General features: G+C 34.9%; 1 protein-coding gene across 1 annotated transcript; it reads left to right on the plus strand.

Annotated features, from left to right (window-relative positions):
* Positions 1–1443: 1443 nt before the first annotated feature.
* LOC131859797 (uncharacterized) lies at positions 1444–16392 on the plus strand. Its single transcript, XM_059213878.1, has 5 exons — positions 1444–1798; positions 8008–8147; positions 15305–15433; positions 15542–16141; positions 16249–16392. Exons 1-5 carry the CDS (start codon positions 1444–1446, stop codon positions 16390–16392), a joined length of 1368 nt encoding a protein of 455 aa, XP_059069861.1.
* Positions 16393–20872: the final 4480 nt, after the last annotated feature.

The following is a 20872-nucleotide window of genomic DNA, read 5'->3' on the forward strand; positions in this document are numbered from 1 at the left end:
AAGAAATTCTTAAGACCTACTACCTTTGATGATAGGGGTCTGTTGAACCACAATTGGGATGATTGGCTAGTGCATAAGGACTTCACTTATTTTAGAATTTATAGCTCTGAAGGACACCCTTATCTGCTGCCAAAAATTGTACCAAACATAATTGCCTATTTGGAAATTATGAGGCAGTTAAGTGTATCAAATGATAAACATTTTGCAAGCATGCACAAACAATTTTTTCTTCCTGGAAACCTTAGTTTTGGAGATTTTACTAGTTGAAGTTTACTACCAGAGCTAATTATGACCCTAAAGGATACATATGTATGTGCAAGAAAGGACAGAGCCTGGGAGATTATGTGCACATTCTTGTAGAATTAGAGGACTTGTTTCAAAATATGGAAGAGGGAGAAGGCCAACTCGTTATTGATAATTTAAATAAAGACTTGGAAGAGAAGAGGTTGAGATTACAAGAAATGGAAGCAGAAGAAGAGGAAGGTGAAGAAGAATCAGAGGATACTGAAACCATATCCAGACAGCAGGCACCAGATATTGTTGAGGAACTAGACTTGTAGGAACAAGTTATCACCAGGTTAAGTATTCACAGTGATGCTCAATATGATGCCTATTCAATTTTTTTTTCAGATGATGTATTTGTTCAATCTAAGGAATTTAAATCTTTTCTTTATCATTTCAAAGGCAAGAAGTTAAGGGACTGTGTCCCTAATATTACCCCTTAAAATGAAGTAGATTTATTGAGAAAACTTAAGGAAGAGATTGATGCAGAGGTCAAAAATATGACCCCTCATAGAGGGAGACAACTTTTAATTGAAGCCGGTGTTATTTTTCTCCTAGGATGGGACTTAAGTGCATCTTTCATTTTTGACAATATGTTGAAATCAGAAAATAAAGAGTTCAAATTAGATATCCAAGGAGTTCAAGATGTTTTTATTGGTTTGAGATTTGATCAAGACAAGGAAGCTCTACGGTTATGGGCCCTTTACCCTCCTAAAAAAGATCAAAAATAATTGATGTGGATAAGGCCTTTGGGTAAATGATAAGGTTGAAGGTAGGTGAAGTGGACCATGCTATAATAGCAGATATGGGCATTGATCTTTCATAGTTTAATAAAGCACAATTAATCAAGGTGATAAAAGATAGAGATCAATATAAAGGTTTGTATGAGGGATTGCTAAGAGGAGGTCAACTACTACCAATTATTCATGATGGATCCCAAATCAAAAGAAATATGACGAGTTATTACAAGAAAATAAGAGGATCCAAAGGCAAATTCAAAGTGTGAGATTAGATACTTCCTCTGTATTTCTAACAAATAGATTCAATAAATTGTTGATACCTTTGGGAGAATTTTGGACTGTATATCAGAAGAATATGGACACTACCTTGTCCCATCGTCAGATCTACAACATGTTGGGAAAATTGCAACATGATAAGAGGATGGCAAGTGTTAATAAAAAACTGATTGAAGAAATACAGGGTCTTATAGATGCACATGAAAGGTTTGGAGAAGAATTGAAGAGTGAATTTGATGAATGTAAAGAAATAACACGATATGGTTTTGTAGAGTTGATAGATCAGAATGGAGGAATCAAGGATAAAGACAAGTGGCTCTTAGAATGTCATACCCTTCTCAATTCTTCTCTTGACGTTTCTCATTTTGATGGCTTGGAATTGACAAGGACTATGGAACAGATGGAAAATTTCATCACATGGGAGATTGTTGTTAGGGACCTAATCCATGATGCAGACACCTATAAATCAGAAGATTACTTGAAGCATATTCAGAAATGTGGTGAGGTCCTTGCAGATTAAAATTATTTTCAAACATTGCAAATTGTTGTTTTAAAGTGTTTTTTTGTAATGTATCTAGTAGTTAAGTTAGTTTTAGTCTGTTAGGATAGTTTTTAGGTAGTTAGTTTGTAGTTAGTTTTTTGTTAGTTTTAATTTTAATGAAAGGGTGTCTCCTTTCATCTTCAAACTGAATCCTCATATATATATAGAGGAACTTTTAGGAAAAACATATGACATAAGTTCTTTATAGTTTTTATCAAGACAATCTTTCATGCTTTTCTTATGAACTCACTGTCTGGAAGTATCAAGTTGGTGGATGATACATGCCGAAATCAACTGGTTTAAGTATTATATTTTCAACATAAAGATTTAAGTGTTTTTATTTGATTATGGTATCTATCTTTCAATTGAATTGATTAGTTCCTTAGATAAATCTATTTACCTAGATTGTTTCACTGTGCAGTCTTATGTTGTTGTGATTAAGATTGATTTTTAGTTTGAATATCAGTTTGGAGGATTGGTTGACAAACTTCAAATTGTCTTATTGGTCTTTCGCATTAAGGTTGAATTTAGTAAGACTAACTAGATGTTATATTTTAATTACAACTCATATAGAAGCCTTTGAAATGATGGTGTTGTTTCATTAACAAGTTATTAAAACTGTCTCTAAGGTTATACGTATAATCTCTTATTTGAAATGGTATGAAATCAGTAAGGAATTAAGGCACTGGTCTTTTGTTGATTTTATATATTTGAGTCAAGTATTTTAAGAGTGATCTTGATTAAGGAAATATATTTCTAAATCATACAATTATCATTTTATAAACATTCATTTACAAGTAACAGATACAGTTTTCAGATAGTAAAATCGGGTTCAAGAACAATTGCCATCTTAGAGCTATAAGGTTTTTAAAATTCGCTATAGAAAAGTTTCACACCAACAGAGTGGATTGGGTGATAAGGTTTACCCATCTAGGTTGAGCTAACCCTGAAGTGCAGGGGAATTTGGTATGCGACCATTCCCATTTGTTGGCCAAGACTGATTGAGAGATCATTAGGAGAAGTGGAAATACTCTGTGATTTCCAATCTGTGGTTTTGGGAACCAACACATCCCATGCCTTTTAAGATACATATATTCACATGTATGATCCTTATTCAAATCATGCCTTAAATATATTCATGAAATTATATTTTCTAAGTTTGTTTTTCGTTGTATTTCATTCTTAATTGGTTTGATAAATTGTTATATGTCTGCAATATGTTGTGCTAACAAATTTGATTGATAAAGAGGGAGAAGTCAGCCCAGTGGAAAGTCAAAGAAATGAGTCTGAAATTGCAAGACTTGAACAACTCTTGAAAAATAAAACACTCTCGAGGTGGGAAATTACTATTAATATAATGTTTACTATTTTAAGTTTTTTTATTCCAGTAGATCTTCGTATGGTTCACTCTTTTCTATCTTCCATTATCATGCTTATTTGATAACTTTGGATGTACCTATAGTAGGAGGGAGATTGATGCTAGTAGACATGGCTGGATCTGAGAATATTGATCAATTTGGCTTTGTTGGGTTTGAGGCAAAACTTTAGGTATTCCTTTTCCTTATTATCGTAATTCATTGTGCACAACATTTCTATATCTAAGGTTAGACTGCAGGTATCTATTTTGTAATTCAAAGATTTATAACACAAGCATATCACACACACAAAAGCAAAATGAATGTTACTAAATAGAGAATTCCAAACCACAATATTAGAATTACATCTCCTCCAAAATGATATTGCTCTAAACTTAATAGAACCCATACATCTTGTTGGCAAATGCACACTCCAATGAGAAATTGTAGGTGATTGAAGGTATTGTCATTGATGGCAACCTTGCAATCATATGATACCGATAGGTACCAGCACTGACAGACTCTACACCGACATACAGAACATCGGCACTGAAAAAGAAGATTACCAGCACCCTAGCCGACAAAAATTTTGTGTATTTATTTTTTGTAATTAATTGTAAAATCTTTTGTAAGCTGACTTGGCGGATTGTAATATGATTCATATAAGTATGAGATCATTGTAGATCATTTAAGAAGCAGAATATAAAAAGATAATAGCAGACCTAATATGCGAATTATTGGATAAAGGTTTATGTATATTACAGAGCTTAAACCGGTACTGAATCTAGCATAGCAGATGCTAATTTGAAGTAGTACAAGACATTGGATTTGTATAATCCATTTTTGTAAGTCAGTGTGACTTCTTTTGTATCTGAGCAGTGAGCTCGAGGCACTTGGCCTTCCTGCATGTGCAGGCCCCTATTGTAAGAAGTAATATTCTCTTATTGGCCAGTAAGTGAATATTGTGGGTCACAAATCCCACTGAGGTTTTTCCCACACCGGGTTTCCTTGTTAAAATATTGTGCTATGGTGTGTCTCTTATGCTGTGGTTGTTATTCTTCTTTGCAGCATTATTTTGCCAGTACATAGTTTTAATATGCTTTTCATGTTATAAGTTAAGTAAATTATTTTACCGGTCAAATATTGATTCACCCCCCCCCCCCCTCTCAGTATTTTTAGGAATCCTAACAATTGGTATCAGAGACTGGTCCTCTATTTTCAAAAGCCTAACAGCTTGAGGAAGATCTTGACACCGTTAGAGATGGAAAACCTAAGGAAGCAATTGGAAATAGCTCTTTCAGATTATGATGCAGAAAAGGTGAAAAATATCAAACTTGAAGATGATCTAAAGGCTGCACAGGATATCATTCAAGGACTTCAAGAAAATCTTACAATTGCAATAAATAAGAGAAGAGAACTTTGTAAAAAGATGCAAAATAATGAAGATGAAAAATAAACTCTTAATGATCTAGTGAACAAACTGAGACAAGAAAACACTACAATGAAAAATGAGATGCAAGATATGACTATGAGATTTTGTAAAGAAATTGAAGATAGAAAGAAGAATGAAGATGACTTGGTTAGAAGACTGAATGATGCTGGAAATGAAAACACAAGACTTAGTCATGAAAATGATATGTTAAAGATAGATTTGATGCATACACAAAATGACACAAATGATCTCATGAGATAGAAAGGAATCGTGGAGAGATAATTGGCCGCTACAAATCAACACAAGGAGAAATTCAAGAAAAGCTCAGAAGAACTTGATGACATGCTGAAAAACTAGAAACCTAATGGAGATACAAATGGCCTTGGCTTTGAAGTTGGTGAAAGCTCTAGTACTGCAAACAATCATGATCATAGAAAACCAGTAAGACAACCTAATGCTTACAAATTTAATGGGAAATTCCTTTAACTGAGTATGGTCATAGAGAAAATTAGTGTAGATCTAGAAATTATCAAAACACTAATACACCCACCGGTCAATGTTCTAAGTGCAACAAAATTGGTCATAATTCAAAAAATTGCAAAATGAATGTAAGATGTTATGTTTGTGGAAGATTTGGACACTTATCTAATCAATGCAGAACACAAACCGACATAGGATATGGGAAAGCTATTCAAAAGAACAATGTAACTTGTTATGCTTGTAACAAGATTGGACATATTGCAAAATTTTGTAGAAGTAAGGCATCACTGGCAAATAACAAAGGTCCTAGCTTGAAAGGTAAAGAAAAGGTTGAAGAGGTAAAGCAAGAATTCTCAAAACAATGGATCAGAAAGTCAGATCAGAATGTTGATGGGAATACTCCTCCACCGGCAGAACAAAGTATCACTCCACAGGCAAGAGACTCTTCATCTAACTGAAGGAAAAACCTTTGGGGGTTTAGCAATAGATTGAAAAACATGCTATAATACCCTTGGTTGCTGGTAAGAAGTTGAATTACTTCTATACCGGCAGATGAGTTAAGTTGTGACTTAACCGGCAAGCATTAAATGCGGTAGTTGGAGAAAATAATATTATAAAGCAAGTGTTTTGGCTCCTTTTTCATTCACTAAGCATTCAAATCCTCAAGAGTGCGAAATTCCCGAGCGAAGGCATCCTTAGTGAAGAAGTGAATTAGTTCATCCAAGCATTCATCCTAAAGGCAGATTGAGGTATTTATAATCATGGCATCCTCATCCACTCCTGAATTTATTGCAAACCCTACTGTGATTGAAGTAATCAAGCGCCCTAGACCCATATTCAAGCTTGTTCCCGAAATTGCAAAGAAAGAAGATACCATAGGTGCATTTTCTCAAATTCCTAAGGGAGTAGTATATGTTGAAGACCCTAGGTTATACATACATTGTCATATAGAGGAATTAGGTGATGATGAGATCAAAAATATGTATAGGATTGTGATTTGTGATGAATCTGGAAATATCAAGCTAGAACATAAGATAGTGGAAACCCTAGGTTTTACTAAAATCCTTAGTATCCTGGATTTTCCAAAGGATATTATAAGGATTGTGCTAAGAAGAGTTCATGGGGAATTCTTTTGGCTAGATTCAATCCATAAAATCACCAAGGAAGTCGTCAAGATAGTAACAGGGTTACCTTCCATCGATAGCAGACCTGACAGAACCAAAAGAGTCTCCAATGACACAGTGATAGATCTAACCAGTGCAACATTTGACAAAAGATCTCTAAGGGTAAATGATGTAAAGGACATAAATGTCAAATTTATCAGTATGATCTTAGGCTACAAATCTACACATGCAAATAGGTTGAACTCAATTTCTAGCCTATGTATTAAAAGTGCATATGACATGGTTAACAACAATGCTAGAATAGATGTGTGTGAATGGCTCAAAGATGAATTGATATACAATCTGGGGAAAATAAAGGGAGATAAGAAAGGAACCTTTAGATTTGGAAATTTACTTGTATGTTTAATGTTGTACATTACAAAACAAGTACCCGGTATTGGTGCAAGAGATTTTGGCTTTGACATACCGGTAGGAAAGCAACTATTGGATCTATTAAACAACATGGGAGATAATAGGGAGAAAAACTTAAATGAATATTTTCAAGCACTAAAAGCTCGAATGAAGACCAGAATAAGACTATCACAAGCAATTGTAGATAAATAGCAGAAAGAAATTTTCTTTGTAATCAAGAAAGATGAAATCCGGATGGAGGCAATTATCCCTAGAACTATCTAGGTAACTGAAATGAGCTATGAAATAGATGACAACATCATAGAAACTTATGCAAAATCCCTCCTTGAAGCACCAAAGGAACCCACTGAGAAATTCTTTGGAAATGCAGAAACAATTGAAAGTGGAATTCAGTCAAGAAAAAGACTTAAGAAAGTTGAAGCTATAGTAAGGAAAGGAACCCGACAAGAAAAGGCAATTAAGGAAGATGTATTGAAACAAACTGGTATCAAGGAAAGTGAGTTGGAAGGACATCAACCAGAAGCTCATCTTTCACCGGTTGGAACTTCCTCTAAGAGTGATTTACCAACGGTATTTAAAAGGGTAGAAAGGAAAAGAAAACCCTCTCTGGCACTCTCACCTGCACCCAAGAGAACCATACAAAAACAACAGGCAGTGAGGCCTCCAGTAAAGAAGTTGACTCCTAAGAAGAAAAAGGTAAAGCAAGATATTGCTCCACTAGATAAACTTCTTAGTGAAATAATAGAGGATGGTAAGTTGAAGAACATTAGCAAAAAGTACAATACACTTTCTATTGATGACAAAGAAAGCATTGAAAATATTGTAATTTTACACTTGGATATTTATAAGAAATTTTTTATGGAAATAGTTGATGAGATACCAAATGAGTTGTATAGAAGACTAGAACCTAGAAGGGTAGCCATTGTTGAGCTGGATAAGAAAATTAAGATTGAGAAACTACTTGCAGTTCATCCAGTTAACTCACTGGAAGAGATTGATCAATTAATAAGTGAAGCAAACCGGACTGTATTTTCAACCACTCACTGGCATGTAGCATTGATGGCTAGCAAAGTAAAAGAATTTTCTGAAGAAACAATAGATGGATGGGATATATTCTTTGTTGCAAAAGAGGAACAGGAAGAACTAAAAAGACCCAAGACTATTAAAGTATAGAAAAAGGACAAGGACAAGGGGAAAGGTAAGGTAGGTGGTCCTCCAAGCCTTAAAATAACTGATAATGTACCCCCACCTCTTTCTGATACTCCACCGGCTCATACTACTGACAATCAACTGGCCACAGAGAGTATGGAGACTCCACTAGAAGATACAAATCCTGAGTCTGAAATTTTGTATACTATGAATATAGATACTCAAGAAGTAAATGTTGTTGTTGACAGAGAGACCAGTGAGGAAAAAAAGAAAAATGTGACTACTGAGTCACCGATTGCAGATGCTGAGGTTGAGATCAATGATACTATAAATATGAACATAGAAAAACCTACTCAGGTAGGGGAACCGGTAGAGGATACCACTGGTAAACCATTAGAAGAACCGGTATATAAAACTGAAAAACAATCAAGAGAACCGGCAATGGATAGTGTAGAGGTACAAACTGAGAAACTAGAAGTAAATACAAAGACTACATCAGAAAAACTGGCAGTTGAGAGCTCAGAGAAACCTTCTGAGAAACAGATGGAGAAACCGGAACAAAAATAGGTTGAGACACAGGCTCAGACTGAGACAGTACCACCGGTACAAACTGAAAAGACTAAACCCTTGCTAGTTGAAATGCAGACACGGACTGACCTACTAGAGGTCCAAACTAGCAAAGCTATCATCACAACTGGCAACAAGGAAATTGTGAAAACAGTTGGGCAGACATCTGGCACCTCAATGTCAGAATTCTAGCCTACAAATGTGACTGAGGTCTTACTAGACTCCATAAAGAAGATCACAGAATGTAATGCACAAGCCTATAAGGCTATTGATGACACAATTCCCATTCTTAAATTGATAGCATCAAGGTGCATTGTAGATAACAAAGATTCTTTAGGTCAACTAGATACGTTGTCTAAATTCATCACCGGCAACATTTTCACAGTTGATCAAATAAATGAGGATACATTTAAGGAAAGAATGATTAAAAAAAAAAGAAAAATCCTTTGAGGAAATAGTGAAGAAGAATAAGGAGAATATGGCAACCTTATTATTGGAACTAGGAGAGACAATTTTGGATTTCAAGAAACTGTATAGAGATACTTGTAAAACAAATATTTTGACAGAAGACCTAGACAAAGAAATTAGCAAAGCATAGGATGAGATTAACAATATTGCTGACAATCTGATAGGTACATCAGATTCATTTTTGGAGATAGAAAAGAAAATTGCAGATCTAGAAGACAAAATTGAGAAATTAGAGAAAGACAGAGAAAATAAAGGATAAGGCAAAAAGCTTAAAATATAAACTTGGTCCTAAACTAGAAGACCTCATTTCTTTGAGAAAAGAAATTTCTGAGGCTTTCGTTCCCAGACCTAAGACACCGAAAGAGCAAATGCACATACTCACTAATACAGTTCAGAGAACACAAGAGGCATTATAGGATAGCAAAAGATTCAACGACAATTTAAATCTGGTACTGGTAGACCTTTTTCAGATTGTAACCCACCGATTACAAGGATACAGGTAGGACCCACACTCCATTGACAGTGAATGACAACCTTTGCCATTGATGTCAAAGGGGGACTAGTGGAGATGAGAAAAATGGTCAGAAGAAAGGACATCATCTGCTCAGGGGGAGCACTCATTTTTTGAAACAACATTTTTGGTAAGACAATTTTGGCAAACCATTTTTGATACACATTTTTGGATTTTTCTCATAAGTGTTTCCATCAATGCCAAAGGGGGAGATTGTTGGCAAATGCACACTCCAATGAGAAATTATAGGTGATTGAAGGTATTGTCATTGATGGCAACCTTGCAATCATATGATACCGATAGGCACTGGCACCGGCAGACTCTACACCGGCATACAGAATACCGACACCAAAAAGGAAGATTACCAGCACCCTAGCCGACATAAATTTTGTATTTATTTTTTGTAATTAATTATAAAATATTTTGTAAGACGACTTGGTAGATTGTAATATGAATCATATAAGTATGAGATCATTGTAGATCATTTAAGAAGTGGAATATAAAAAGATAATAGCAGACCTAATATGTGAATTATTGGATAAAGGTTTATGTATATTGCAGAGCTTAAACCAGTACTGAATCTGGCATAGCAGATGCTAATTTGAAGCAGTACAAGACATTTGATTTGTATAATCCATTTTTGTAAGTCAGTGTGACTTCTTTTGTATTTGAGCAGTGAGCTCTAGGCACTGGCCTTCCTGCATGTGCAGGCCCCTATTGTAAGCAATAATATTCTCTTATTGGCCAGTAAGTGAATATTGTGGGTCACAAATCCCACCTAGGTTTTTCCCACACCGGGTTTCCTCGTTAAAATATTGTGTTATGGTGTGTCTCTTATGTTGTGGTTGTTATTCTTCTTTGTAGCATTATTTTACCGATACACAGTTTTAATATGCTTTTCATGTTATAAGTTAAGTAAATTATTTTACCGGTCAGATATTGATTAACCCCCCCTCTCAATATCTTTGGGAATCCTAACACACCTAACTTTCCTCTCCTCATTTGTTGAACGCTTTAAATTCCTTTTGAAAGATGCCATGCACTATATATACATATTTCTTTAGCTAATGATTGTAGACTTTATAGATAAAATACATATACTTTTATTTATTTCTAGTGTTAGGTATCACTTTTGTTTGGCAATCATCAAGGAAAGTTTAATGTTTGAAGGTTTTGAATCACTATTTTTGGAAAACATCGAGATAATTTTATTAGTTTCTAAGGTTTAGATTACTTTTCTTGGTCAATCACAAGGATATTTTGTTATTGGATGGGAGAAAAGTTAAAATATATATACAAATAATTATTTATATATTGTACATGATCTTTTGTTGCCCTAGCATGAAAGATAACAAGAATTCCTTGTATTTTTTTATCATTTGAATTCATTATCGACTTTACAACTAAATATAGCCTAAAGTTCAACTCTCATAACTATTTGGGTTGTTAAGATGTTTTTTATATTTTCACTACTTGTGTTATACATTCGGGAATTATGACCCTCACATTCACAATTCATGGCCAACTTGCACCTTAATCAATACTCAAATTATTCATATGCAAACCCAAATCATATAACTAATAAATGTCAAATCGACCTGAACAAATCAATGGAGTCACCTAATCACTGTCTCCGACTCCCTAATAGATAATGGGAGATCAATTACATAATCTGCAATATGCAATAAACTGCTACAAACCTTACAAAATGAATCATTAGCTCACTACATCATGGCCATGGATATTGGAAGATCCTCTTAGAATGGTTTAATCTTCTTAAATTCTATTCCATAGTTGAACTATATGTTGGCATTATACACTCAGATGAGAATGGTTGATGTTGTCATTAATGGCAACCAACTGGTAATAGGATTCTATAGGTTTACCGGCAATAGACTTCGTATACCAGCACCGGTAGCTACACAAATTTCATTCACACCGGTATCTAGTTTACACCGGCAATGAATCATACCAGCACCCGGGCCAACATGAGATAAGGCTTTGTTTATGAGAATTGTATTGTAATGTAATTAATTATTGTCTAGCCGACATGATGTATTGTAAACACTCATATATGTATGAGATCTTGTAGGTCATTTTGATATAGATGATGTAAGATTTTGTAACAACTGAAGATAGGTTATGTAAGCAAATATCATTCACCGGCAAGGTTTTTGGTTAAGGTTTCTAACTGAGCTTAAACCACTACTGAATCAAGCATTGCAGATGCTATTGTAAAGCAGTACATTATACTTGGATTTAATCATCCAATTTTGTAGTCAATGTGACTCCTTTCTATGATTGAGCAGTGAGCTCTAGGTTGTTGGCCTTCCTACATGTGCAGGCCCCTATTGTAAGTAATATTTATTCATATTGGCTAGTGAGTAAATATTGTGGGTCACAAATCCCACCGAGGTTTTTCCCTTACTAGGTTTCCTCGCCAAAATATCTTGTGTTATGGTGTGCATTAATGTTGTCTCTATTATTTCTCTTTACTGCATTATTACTTGTTTACCGATACATTAATTTGGGTTGCAAAGTTATAAATAAGTTCAAATATTCCACTAACCAGTTAGACACTAATTCACCGTCCCCCCTCTCAGTGTCTTTGGGACTGTCATTGCATCTAAAAATTGGTATCAGAGCCTAGTCCTCTATTTGCAAAAGCCTAATAGCTTGAGGAAGATTCTAAAAATGGTACTAATGGAGAGTTTGAGAAAATAGTTGAAAGTAGCTCTTGAAGAATATCAAACTTGAAGACGATTTAAGGACTACCCAAGAATTCATTAAAGCACTTCAGGAGAACCTGGTTATAGCACAAAACAAGAGGAAAGAACTTCATGAGAAAATGCATAAACAAGATGATGATGAGAAGGAAACTCTTAGAGATATTGCAAAAAAGTTGAGACAGGAGAACAGTAACATGAAGAATGGAATGCAAGATCTAACCATGATGCTATGTAAGGATATCGAAGATAGGAAGAAGAATCAAGAAGACTTGACTAGGAGACTTAATGATGGAGCTAATGAAAATATGAGACTTTGTCATGAAAATGACATGCTTAAGATAGATTTGATTCACATGCAACATGACAAAGAGAAACTTTTGAGACAAGTTAGTATTTTGGGAAATGAGTTGGTCACTACAAATGAATACAAAGACAAATTCAAGAAAAGTTCAGAAAGGCTTGATGACATGTTGAAAAGACAGAAACCTGATGGAGATATGATTGGACTTTGATTTGAACATGAAGAAAGTTTTGGGACTGCAAACAATCGATATCACAACAAACCAGTAACACAACCTAATGCTTATAAATTTAATGGGAAATGTTCTAATTGCAACAAATTTGGTCATAGAGAAAATCAGTGTAGATTTAGAAATAATCAAAATACAAATTTACCCACCGATCAATGTTCCAAATGCAATAAAAATGGTCATAACTCATACAATTGCAGAATGAATGTGAAATTATATGTTTGTGGTAGTTTTGGACATTTATCTAATCAATGCAGAACTCAAACCGGTCAAGGTTATAGAAAGACTATTCAGAGGAATAATGTAACTTGTTATGCATGTAACAAGATTGGGCATATTGCAAAATTTTGTAGAAACAAGACTATACCGATGAACAATAAAGGAACAAATGACAAAGGAAAAGAAAAGGTAAATGAAATAAAGAAAGAATTTTCAAAACAATGGATTAAGAAGAGAGATCAGAGAGTTGATGAATCTGTCTCTGCACCAGCAGAACAGGGTAATCCTGCACTGGTAGGAGATTCTTCATCTAACTAGGGAATAATCTTTAGGGGGTATGGTAGCAAACTGAAAATCATGATTTTTACCCTCAGTTGATGGTAAGAACTTATATTTCTTCTTTACCGGTAGATATGTTAAGTTTTCACCTAGTTGAAAAAATTTAATGCAGTTGTTGGAGAACATTTTGGTTATAAAGTGTGTAAATCCCTTATTTCAAATCACAAAGCATTCAAATTTTTGAAGAGAACGAAGTGAGAGAAAAGGAATTCAAGAGGTGAAGTAGCTAAGATATTTTTAGGACAATTTCAGAGGATTTCTCGTGCAGAAGAGGTATTTATTTCAGTATCATGGCATCTTCATCTTCTGTTCCTAAATTTCTTGCAAACCCTACTGTGGTAGACAACATTAAGCGATCTAGACCTATTTTTAAGATCATTCCTGAGATTTCTAAGCAAGATGATTCCATTGGAGCCTTTTCTAAGATTCTAAAGGGAGTTGCTTTTTCCAAAGACCCGAGGATATATATTCACTGCAACATAGAGAATTTAGGGTCTGATGATTTAAGAAGCATGTATCAGGATGTTATAACTGATGAACAAGGTTTAATTAAGTCGGAACATAAGATTGTTGAGGATTTAGGATTTGTTGAAATCTTGAACATTCTTGAATTTTCGGATGAAATAGTTTGTCTTGTACTGAGAAGGGTTCATGGGGATTTTATGTGGCTAGACTCTATTTTTAAAATTACTAAGGAGGCAATCAAGGCAGTTATTGGTTTACCCTCAACCTATACTTGACCTGACAAGAAGAAGAAGAAGATACCAAACAAGGGTGTTATGGACTTAACCGAAGCTACATTTGATAACAGATCCCTTAGGGTTAGTGATATTGTTGATAAGAATGTGAAATAAGTGAGCATGGTGTTTCGACACAAAGTTACTTTCATACAAATTGATTAAATTTTGTTTCTAGTTTGTGTATACATAGTGCATATGCAATGGTGAAGAATATTGTAAGGATTGACATATGTAAATGGCTTAAGGATGAACTGTTGGACAATTTGAAGAAGAATATGGGTGATAAGAAGGGAACCTTCCGATTTGGCAACTTACTTATGTGTCTAATGCTTTACTTCATGAAGGAGACACCCAAAATTGGTCACAAGGACTTTGCATATGACATCCCTATTGGTAGACAGATTATGGAAGCTATTACCAGTATAGGTGCTAATAGTGATGACATTGTAAAAGACTACTTCAAAAACTTTCAAACCAAGATGAAGGCTAGAGAAAGGATACCGCAGATTATTGTGGAGAAGTATAACAAGAAAATATGTTTTGTAATCAAAAGAGATGAGACATGGATGGAGGTTGTTACTCCTTGAACCATTTGGATAACAGAAATGGGATATGAAGTTGACTTGAACATTCTGGAGTCTTATGCTAGGATACTTATTGATGCACCTAGAGAACCGGTGGAGAAATTTCTTGGCACAACTGAAGCAATTCAGAGTGTTGTATCGATGCAGAAGCAAAGAAAGAGAAGAGAAAAATTCATAAGAGATGCATCTAAATTGGTTAAGGAAGTTAAGGAAAATGTAATGAACATAAGTGGTATTTCTGCTAGTGAACTGGAAGGATAGGAACCAGTAGCTCATGTTTCACTGGTTGTTACCTCATCTGAGACTGAAAGTGATAAGGCGGTAGAGTTTAAAAGGGTTGAAAGGAAGAAAAGGAAACCTTCACCGGTACCCACTCCTTCTCCTAAAAGGACAAGAACATTAAGGAAGAAACAACAAGCTACAAGAGAGCCAAGCATTCAGAAAAAGAAGCTTACACTAAAGAAACCAACAACTAAGGTTTTTGACATTCTATCCTCAGCAAAAATTGTAAATGAGATTACACAAGATGGAAACCTTAGCAACATTAACAAATATTATCACACTTTCATGGATTATGACAAGGAAACAATTGAGGCACGAATTATTTTATATCTTGACATTTACAAGAAAGTTTTGATTGAGGTTGTTGATGATTTACCTAATGATCTTTACTTGAGACTCGAAGCAAAAAGGACATCTATAATGGATTGGAAAAGAAGTTAAAGGTTGAAGCATTGTTGGTTGTTCACCTTGTTAATTCCCGACAGGAAATTGATGAACTGATTGTAGAAGCCAACTGATCTATTTTTGCCAGTGGTCATCGATAGGTCAGTTTAATGCCAGGGAGAGTAAAGGCAATTGCTGATGAAACTGTTGATAATTGGGACTTATTCTTTGTTGAAAAGGAAAAGAAGGAAGAAAAAGAGAGACAAAAAATCGATAAATCTTTTACCAAGGTATATCAGAAACAAGGTGATAAAGGTAAGAGCAAAGTTGGTAGTATTCCCAACTTTACTATCAAGGATGATCTACCCCCACTAGTTGAAAAAACACCACCGGCATAGGCAGAGGAACATGCAGAGATACAAGTTGAGGAACAGGCTACAGAACAAGTTGAAACACAGGTCGATCATGAGGAAGAGAAAATGGAGGAAGTGAATACTGAGAACATTGATCCGAAGTCAAATATTATGTTCACCATGAATGTGGACACTCAGGACATCAATGTAGTTATAGACAAATCTTCTAAGAATATTAAAAAGGAAACTGAGCAGAAATTGGAGAAACCGGTAGAGATGGAACTTGAACAGATCACATCCAAACCGGCAGTGGATTCAAGTGAGGCGGGACAAGAGAAAGAGGAAAATGTGAAGGCAATGGAAGCTAAGATAAAAATCATTACAGAGCCTGGTACATCTTCTTTGGATTTTAGACCTACTAATGTGACCGATGTCTTATTGGATTCTACCAGAAAGATCACCGAATGCAATGCCTTACCATTTAAGGCTATTGATGACACCTTACCTATTTTGCGGCAGATAGCACCGACATGTAAGGTAGATGATATTATAGGTTATGTTGGTAAGTTAGACACATTGTCTAAGTTTATTTCATCCAATATTGAATCAATTGATAAGATTAATGAGGACACAATAAGAGAAAGGGTAAATAAAGAGAAGATAAAGTTCTTTAATAAAACTATTGAGGACTGTATAGAGATGTATGCAAACCACATCTTTTGACTACTGATATTGACAATCAAATCAAACAGACACATAAGGAAATAGACGATATAACAGATAACCTGATTGGTTCATCTAAGCTAACTTTAGTTTTGGATAGAGAAATGGTAGTGTATGAGGAGAAAATTGAAAATATTAAAAGGGAGAAAGCTAGAATAAGGCCAGAAGCCTAGGAGTTAAAGAATAAAATTGGTCCTAGATTGGACAATCTATTGACACACCGGAATGGACTGTCTAAGGCTACTATTCTTGGAGAAAGATCATTGCAGGAACAAATACATCATCTAACCGGAATGATCAGACAAATTGAGGATATCATCTCAGAGAGTTTTAAATTTTTGCAAGGAATTAATCTGATTGTAGCAGATATATTTCAGATTGTACATAACTGGTTGCAGACTCTTTAGGTAAAATTTTTGAAGTTTTGATTCTTTTTGGGACAACATTTGTCATTGATGTCAAAGGGGGAGTGATAGAGAAAAATGATTACTGAGGAGATCATTTGCTCAAGGGAGCACTTTCGGTTTCGGCAATTTTGGTTTTTGGTTTTTCTCATGAGTGTTGCCATCAATGCCAAAGAGGGAGATTGTTGGCATTATACACTCAGATGAGAATGGTTAATTTTGTCATTGATGGCAACCAAATAGTAAAAAAATTCTATAGGTTTATTGACAACAGACTTCGCATACCGGCACTGGCAACTACACAAAGTTCATTCACACCGGCATCCATTTTACACCAGCAATGAATCATACCGGCACCCAGGCTGACATGCAATAAAGTTTTTTTTATGCAAATTGTATTGTAATGTAATTAATTATTGTATAGCCGACATGATGTATTGTAAACACTCATATATGTATGAGATCTTGTAGATCATTTTGATATAGATGATGTAAGATTTTGTAACAAGTGAAGATAGGTTATGTAAGCGAATATCATTCACTGGCAAGGTTTTTGGTTAAGGTTTGTAACTGAGCTTAAACTGGTACTGAATCAAGTATTGCAAATGCTATTGTAAAGTAGTACATTATACTTGGATTTAATCATCCAATTTTGTAGTTAGTGTGACTCCTTTCTATGATTGAGCAGTGAGTTCTAGGCTATTGACCTTCCTGCATGTGCAAACCCCAATTGTAAGTAATATTTATTTATATTGGCTAGTGAGTAAATATTGTGGGTCACAAATCCCACCGAGGTTTTTCCCTTACCAGGTTTCCTCACCAAAATATCTTGTGTTATGGTGTGCATTAATGTTGTCTCTGTTATTTCTCTTTACTGCATTATTACTTGTTTACCGGTACATTAATTTGGGTTGCAAAGTTATAAATAAGTTCAAATATTCTACTAACTGGTTAGACATTGATTCACCCCCCCCTCTCAGTGTCTTTGGGACTATCATTGAATCTAACACTATAAGATTTAGTAAACACTCTTGTCCAAGAACTTCAACCCCATGACTAGACAAAAGGTAACTTTGTCAATCACAAAAAATTAATGAAATTATAGAAGTCCTTAACACCCAAGGCTAATCAAAACATGAATAGATTCTTCAAGCTTTTCACCATGGTTGTATATCCTAATTTGCCTTACGAAGTTAGATCTATCTCCCCTTAGAACCAAAATGTAACACTTTCCTGCCCTTACATAGAAAACTATTTCAACTCTAACTCTTGCATGCAAGCTTCTATCATGTCCCTGCCATGACAACAAGATTCACACCATCTCTAATAAGGAAAAATTGTCTAGTTTCAAGACTTCACAATTTTCTACAACTCAAATCATGCCCAAACATCAATCTGACCCTTTTTTAATGCAAAGAATGATATATACACAACAATCAAGGTATATATTATTGTCTTTGAGGAGTGGTCCTATTATCAATTAAGCCAGCAACGTTATTATTAGTGTTGCAATCTCAACCTTAGTGGAGCAGTGATCTCTATTGTGTGTTGAGAATTGCAGCTAGCTCGGATACATGACTATTAAATTTTAATGTTGTCAATGACAATTAAAATTCCTATGTATTACCTCTCATGCAATCTGAATCATATCCCACATGCTAAAAGTGAACCAACAAGAACCATTGTAATTAGCATGCGTATTCTTTTTTTTTTAAATCAATCTCCATCAGAATTCTGACGACCACACAACTTTGCACCGATGGCCAAACCATCGGATCAATAGCATCCTTGTCAGTGCAAAGTTTCTGGTGGGCGTTGGAATTGTGATGCCAATTAAAGAAATGTCTGATGAGGATGTTGTATGTTCGACAACACTTTCTTGTCAGACGGTCATTGTAGTCGTAGAATTTTGATGGCAACACAACTTTGCACCGACGGCTAAATCATCAGATCAACAACATCCTCATCGGTGCAAAGTTTTGGTAGGTCTCAAAATTACGATGCCAATTGAAGAAACATTCGACGAGGATGTTGTATGTCTGACGATACTTTCTTGTCAGATGATCATCATAGTCGTAGTCGATGCATATTTGTGAGCATCGGAATTTCAATGTCCATCCGACAATATTTTTAGTTGGAAGAGCGGTCATGGCCGCCATTAGAATATCTAGGACATCATCGGAATTCCAACATTATATGGCATCATCAGAATGTCCGACGATGAGTTTTTGATGGCTTCATTTGTCAGTAGTTTGACAAAAAGTAGTCAAAATTCCTACGATAGGTCGTCGGAAATCAGCCCCGAATGTAGTAGTGAATGTTCAAGTGGATGGTTCTGCTATGTTCCGGGTTTCTAAAAAGTTAAGGCATGTTAAAAAGAGGGTTAAAAAGTGGGATAGACAATTCTTTGGGGACATCTTCATTTAGAAATTTTCTATACAGAAGGAGTTGGCCCTGATTTAGGATAAAGTCCAAAATTAAGGTTATGTGAATGATAATTTTGCTAAGGAAAGTGAGGTTTTGTCCAAATACCACAATATTATAGCCCATGAAGAGACCTTTTGGAGGCAGAGATCTAGATCCTTATGGCTCAAGGATCATGGTGATAAAAATATCAGATTCTTCCACATATCCACCCTTAAACCTAGGGCTGCAAATATAATTGGCCACCTTGTGAAGAATGGGAGAAGAATTGATAATGAGGATGAAATAAGTGGAGATGTTGTTGAGTTCTTTTCTAATCTTCTGAAGAAAGATACTTTATTAGACCTGTTAGGGCTTCAAATTTCCAAATAATTTCAAGCACCCTTCTATTAAAAATGGTGGTCACTTCATAGAAATGGCACATAATGGATGATTAATGATTTGAACAACTAGAGTAAAGGAGGATATGAATAAATTAATTCCAATGGACCCCATGAAAGACTAGTGTTTTTGATCTGTAGAAAAGATGATATGAACAGAGAATTAAAATGAATGAAACATGAAAATATAAGATATACCCATTTCAGAAAATCAAGTTTCCAAGCTCCAATAAAAATATTAGATCTATACAATGTGTTTTTGGTTGTAGACCATATAGAAGACCGTAAGAAGGCTTCGACCTGCATGAAATAAGATGTCGACTTAGAATGAAAATGTATGCAAATATCAAAAGTGGATGTTTCCTACCACCACTAAAAGTATCAGATTCGTATCTAAAGTTTAAGGCTTCCGACCAAACAAAAACCCAAAAGATAGCTTAAAGCAAGGTTATTGACTAACTAGTTTGCATATTAATTTCAAAGGGTTTTGTTAATTTTAATGTAAAATGGTGAATTTTCACCCCAAAAGGGGTATGGTGCCCATTCAACCACATATATAAGTGGTTAAAAAATGTAGATATGAGGGGGAGAGTGAGAGAAAAATATAGGAGAGACTCTGGATAATATTATACTATTTTGAACCTTTTAATACAATTAGTTGTTTTCCTTCACATATGTGTTGTGAGTTATTTCATTTTCTGTAGGCAGTTGTTTGTGATATTATCTAAAGGAGATAAGGTTATTTGTATTCTTATAGTGAATTTTATGTTTCTATGTTATAAACTTGGATTAAAAGGATCTACTTGCGAATTGTAATTGTTCCTTGTAGTTCTTCCTTGGATGGTCCTTTAAGGTTAAGGTTAAATTCATTCAAGAGGTTTATGATATAAACATTTAGCATATCTCATAAGAAATAGTAACTAACAGATTTACCAAAGGGGGTAGGTTTAAAAACTGTCTCACAAATCATACATTGTCCTAGAGAAATATAAGACTCTGTAGCCCAAATAACAGGAAAGACATTGGTCATTCACAAATCACAACCTTTACCATATTAATTACTTTTACATTAAAGAAATAGGACTAGTTGAGTAGGAAACATAAAACCAGTTAGTAATAGTATACATACTTATAAATTTCAAATACAAAGATCGAATAGCTTCCACAAAAAAAATATTGAACTCATCTAAAAGCCACCCATCCTAGGAACCTATGCCATTTTGAGATAGGAGGAAGTTAGATTAAGATAGACAATCTTCTATAAAAAGCATTAGTCATTGAAAGCCACTAGTGAATAGGTATACCCGTCTAGGCCTTGCAAAGCCTAAAGTGAGGGAGTTAGTAACCAAATAGGTTCACTCTATAAGTTGGTCAAGTCAACTGGAGGGTTTGATCATAGGAGTTGGAATTTCCTTAGAACCTATCCAATCTATTGATTTGAGATC

This window comes from Cryptomeria japonica, chromosome 2 (assembly GCF_030272615.1).
Source record: "Cryptomeria japonica chromosome 2, Sugi_1.0, whole genome shotgun sequence".
NCBI lineage: Eukaryota > Viridiplantae > Streptophyta > Pinopsida > Cupressales > Cupressaceae > Cryptomeria > Cryptomeria japonica.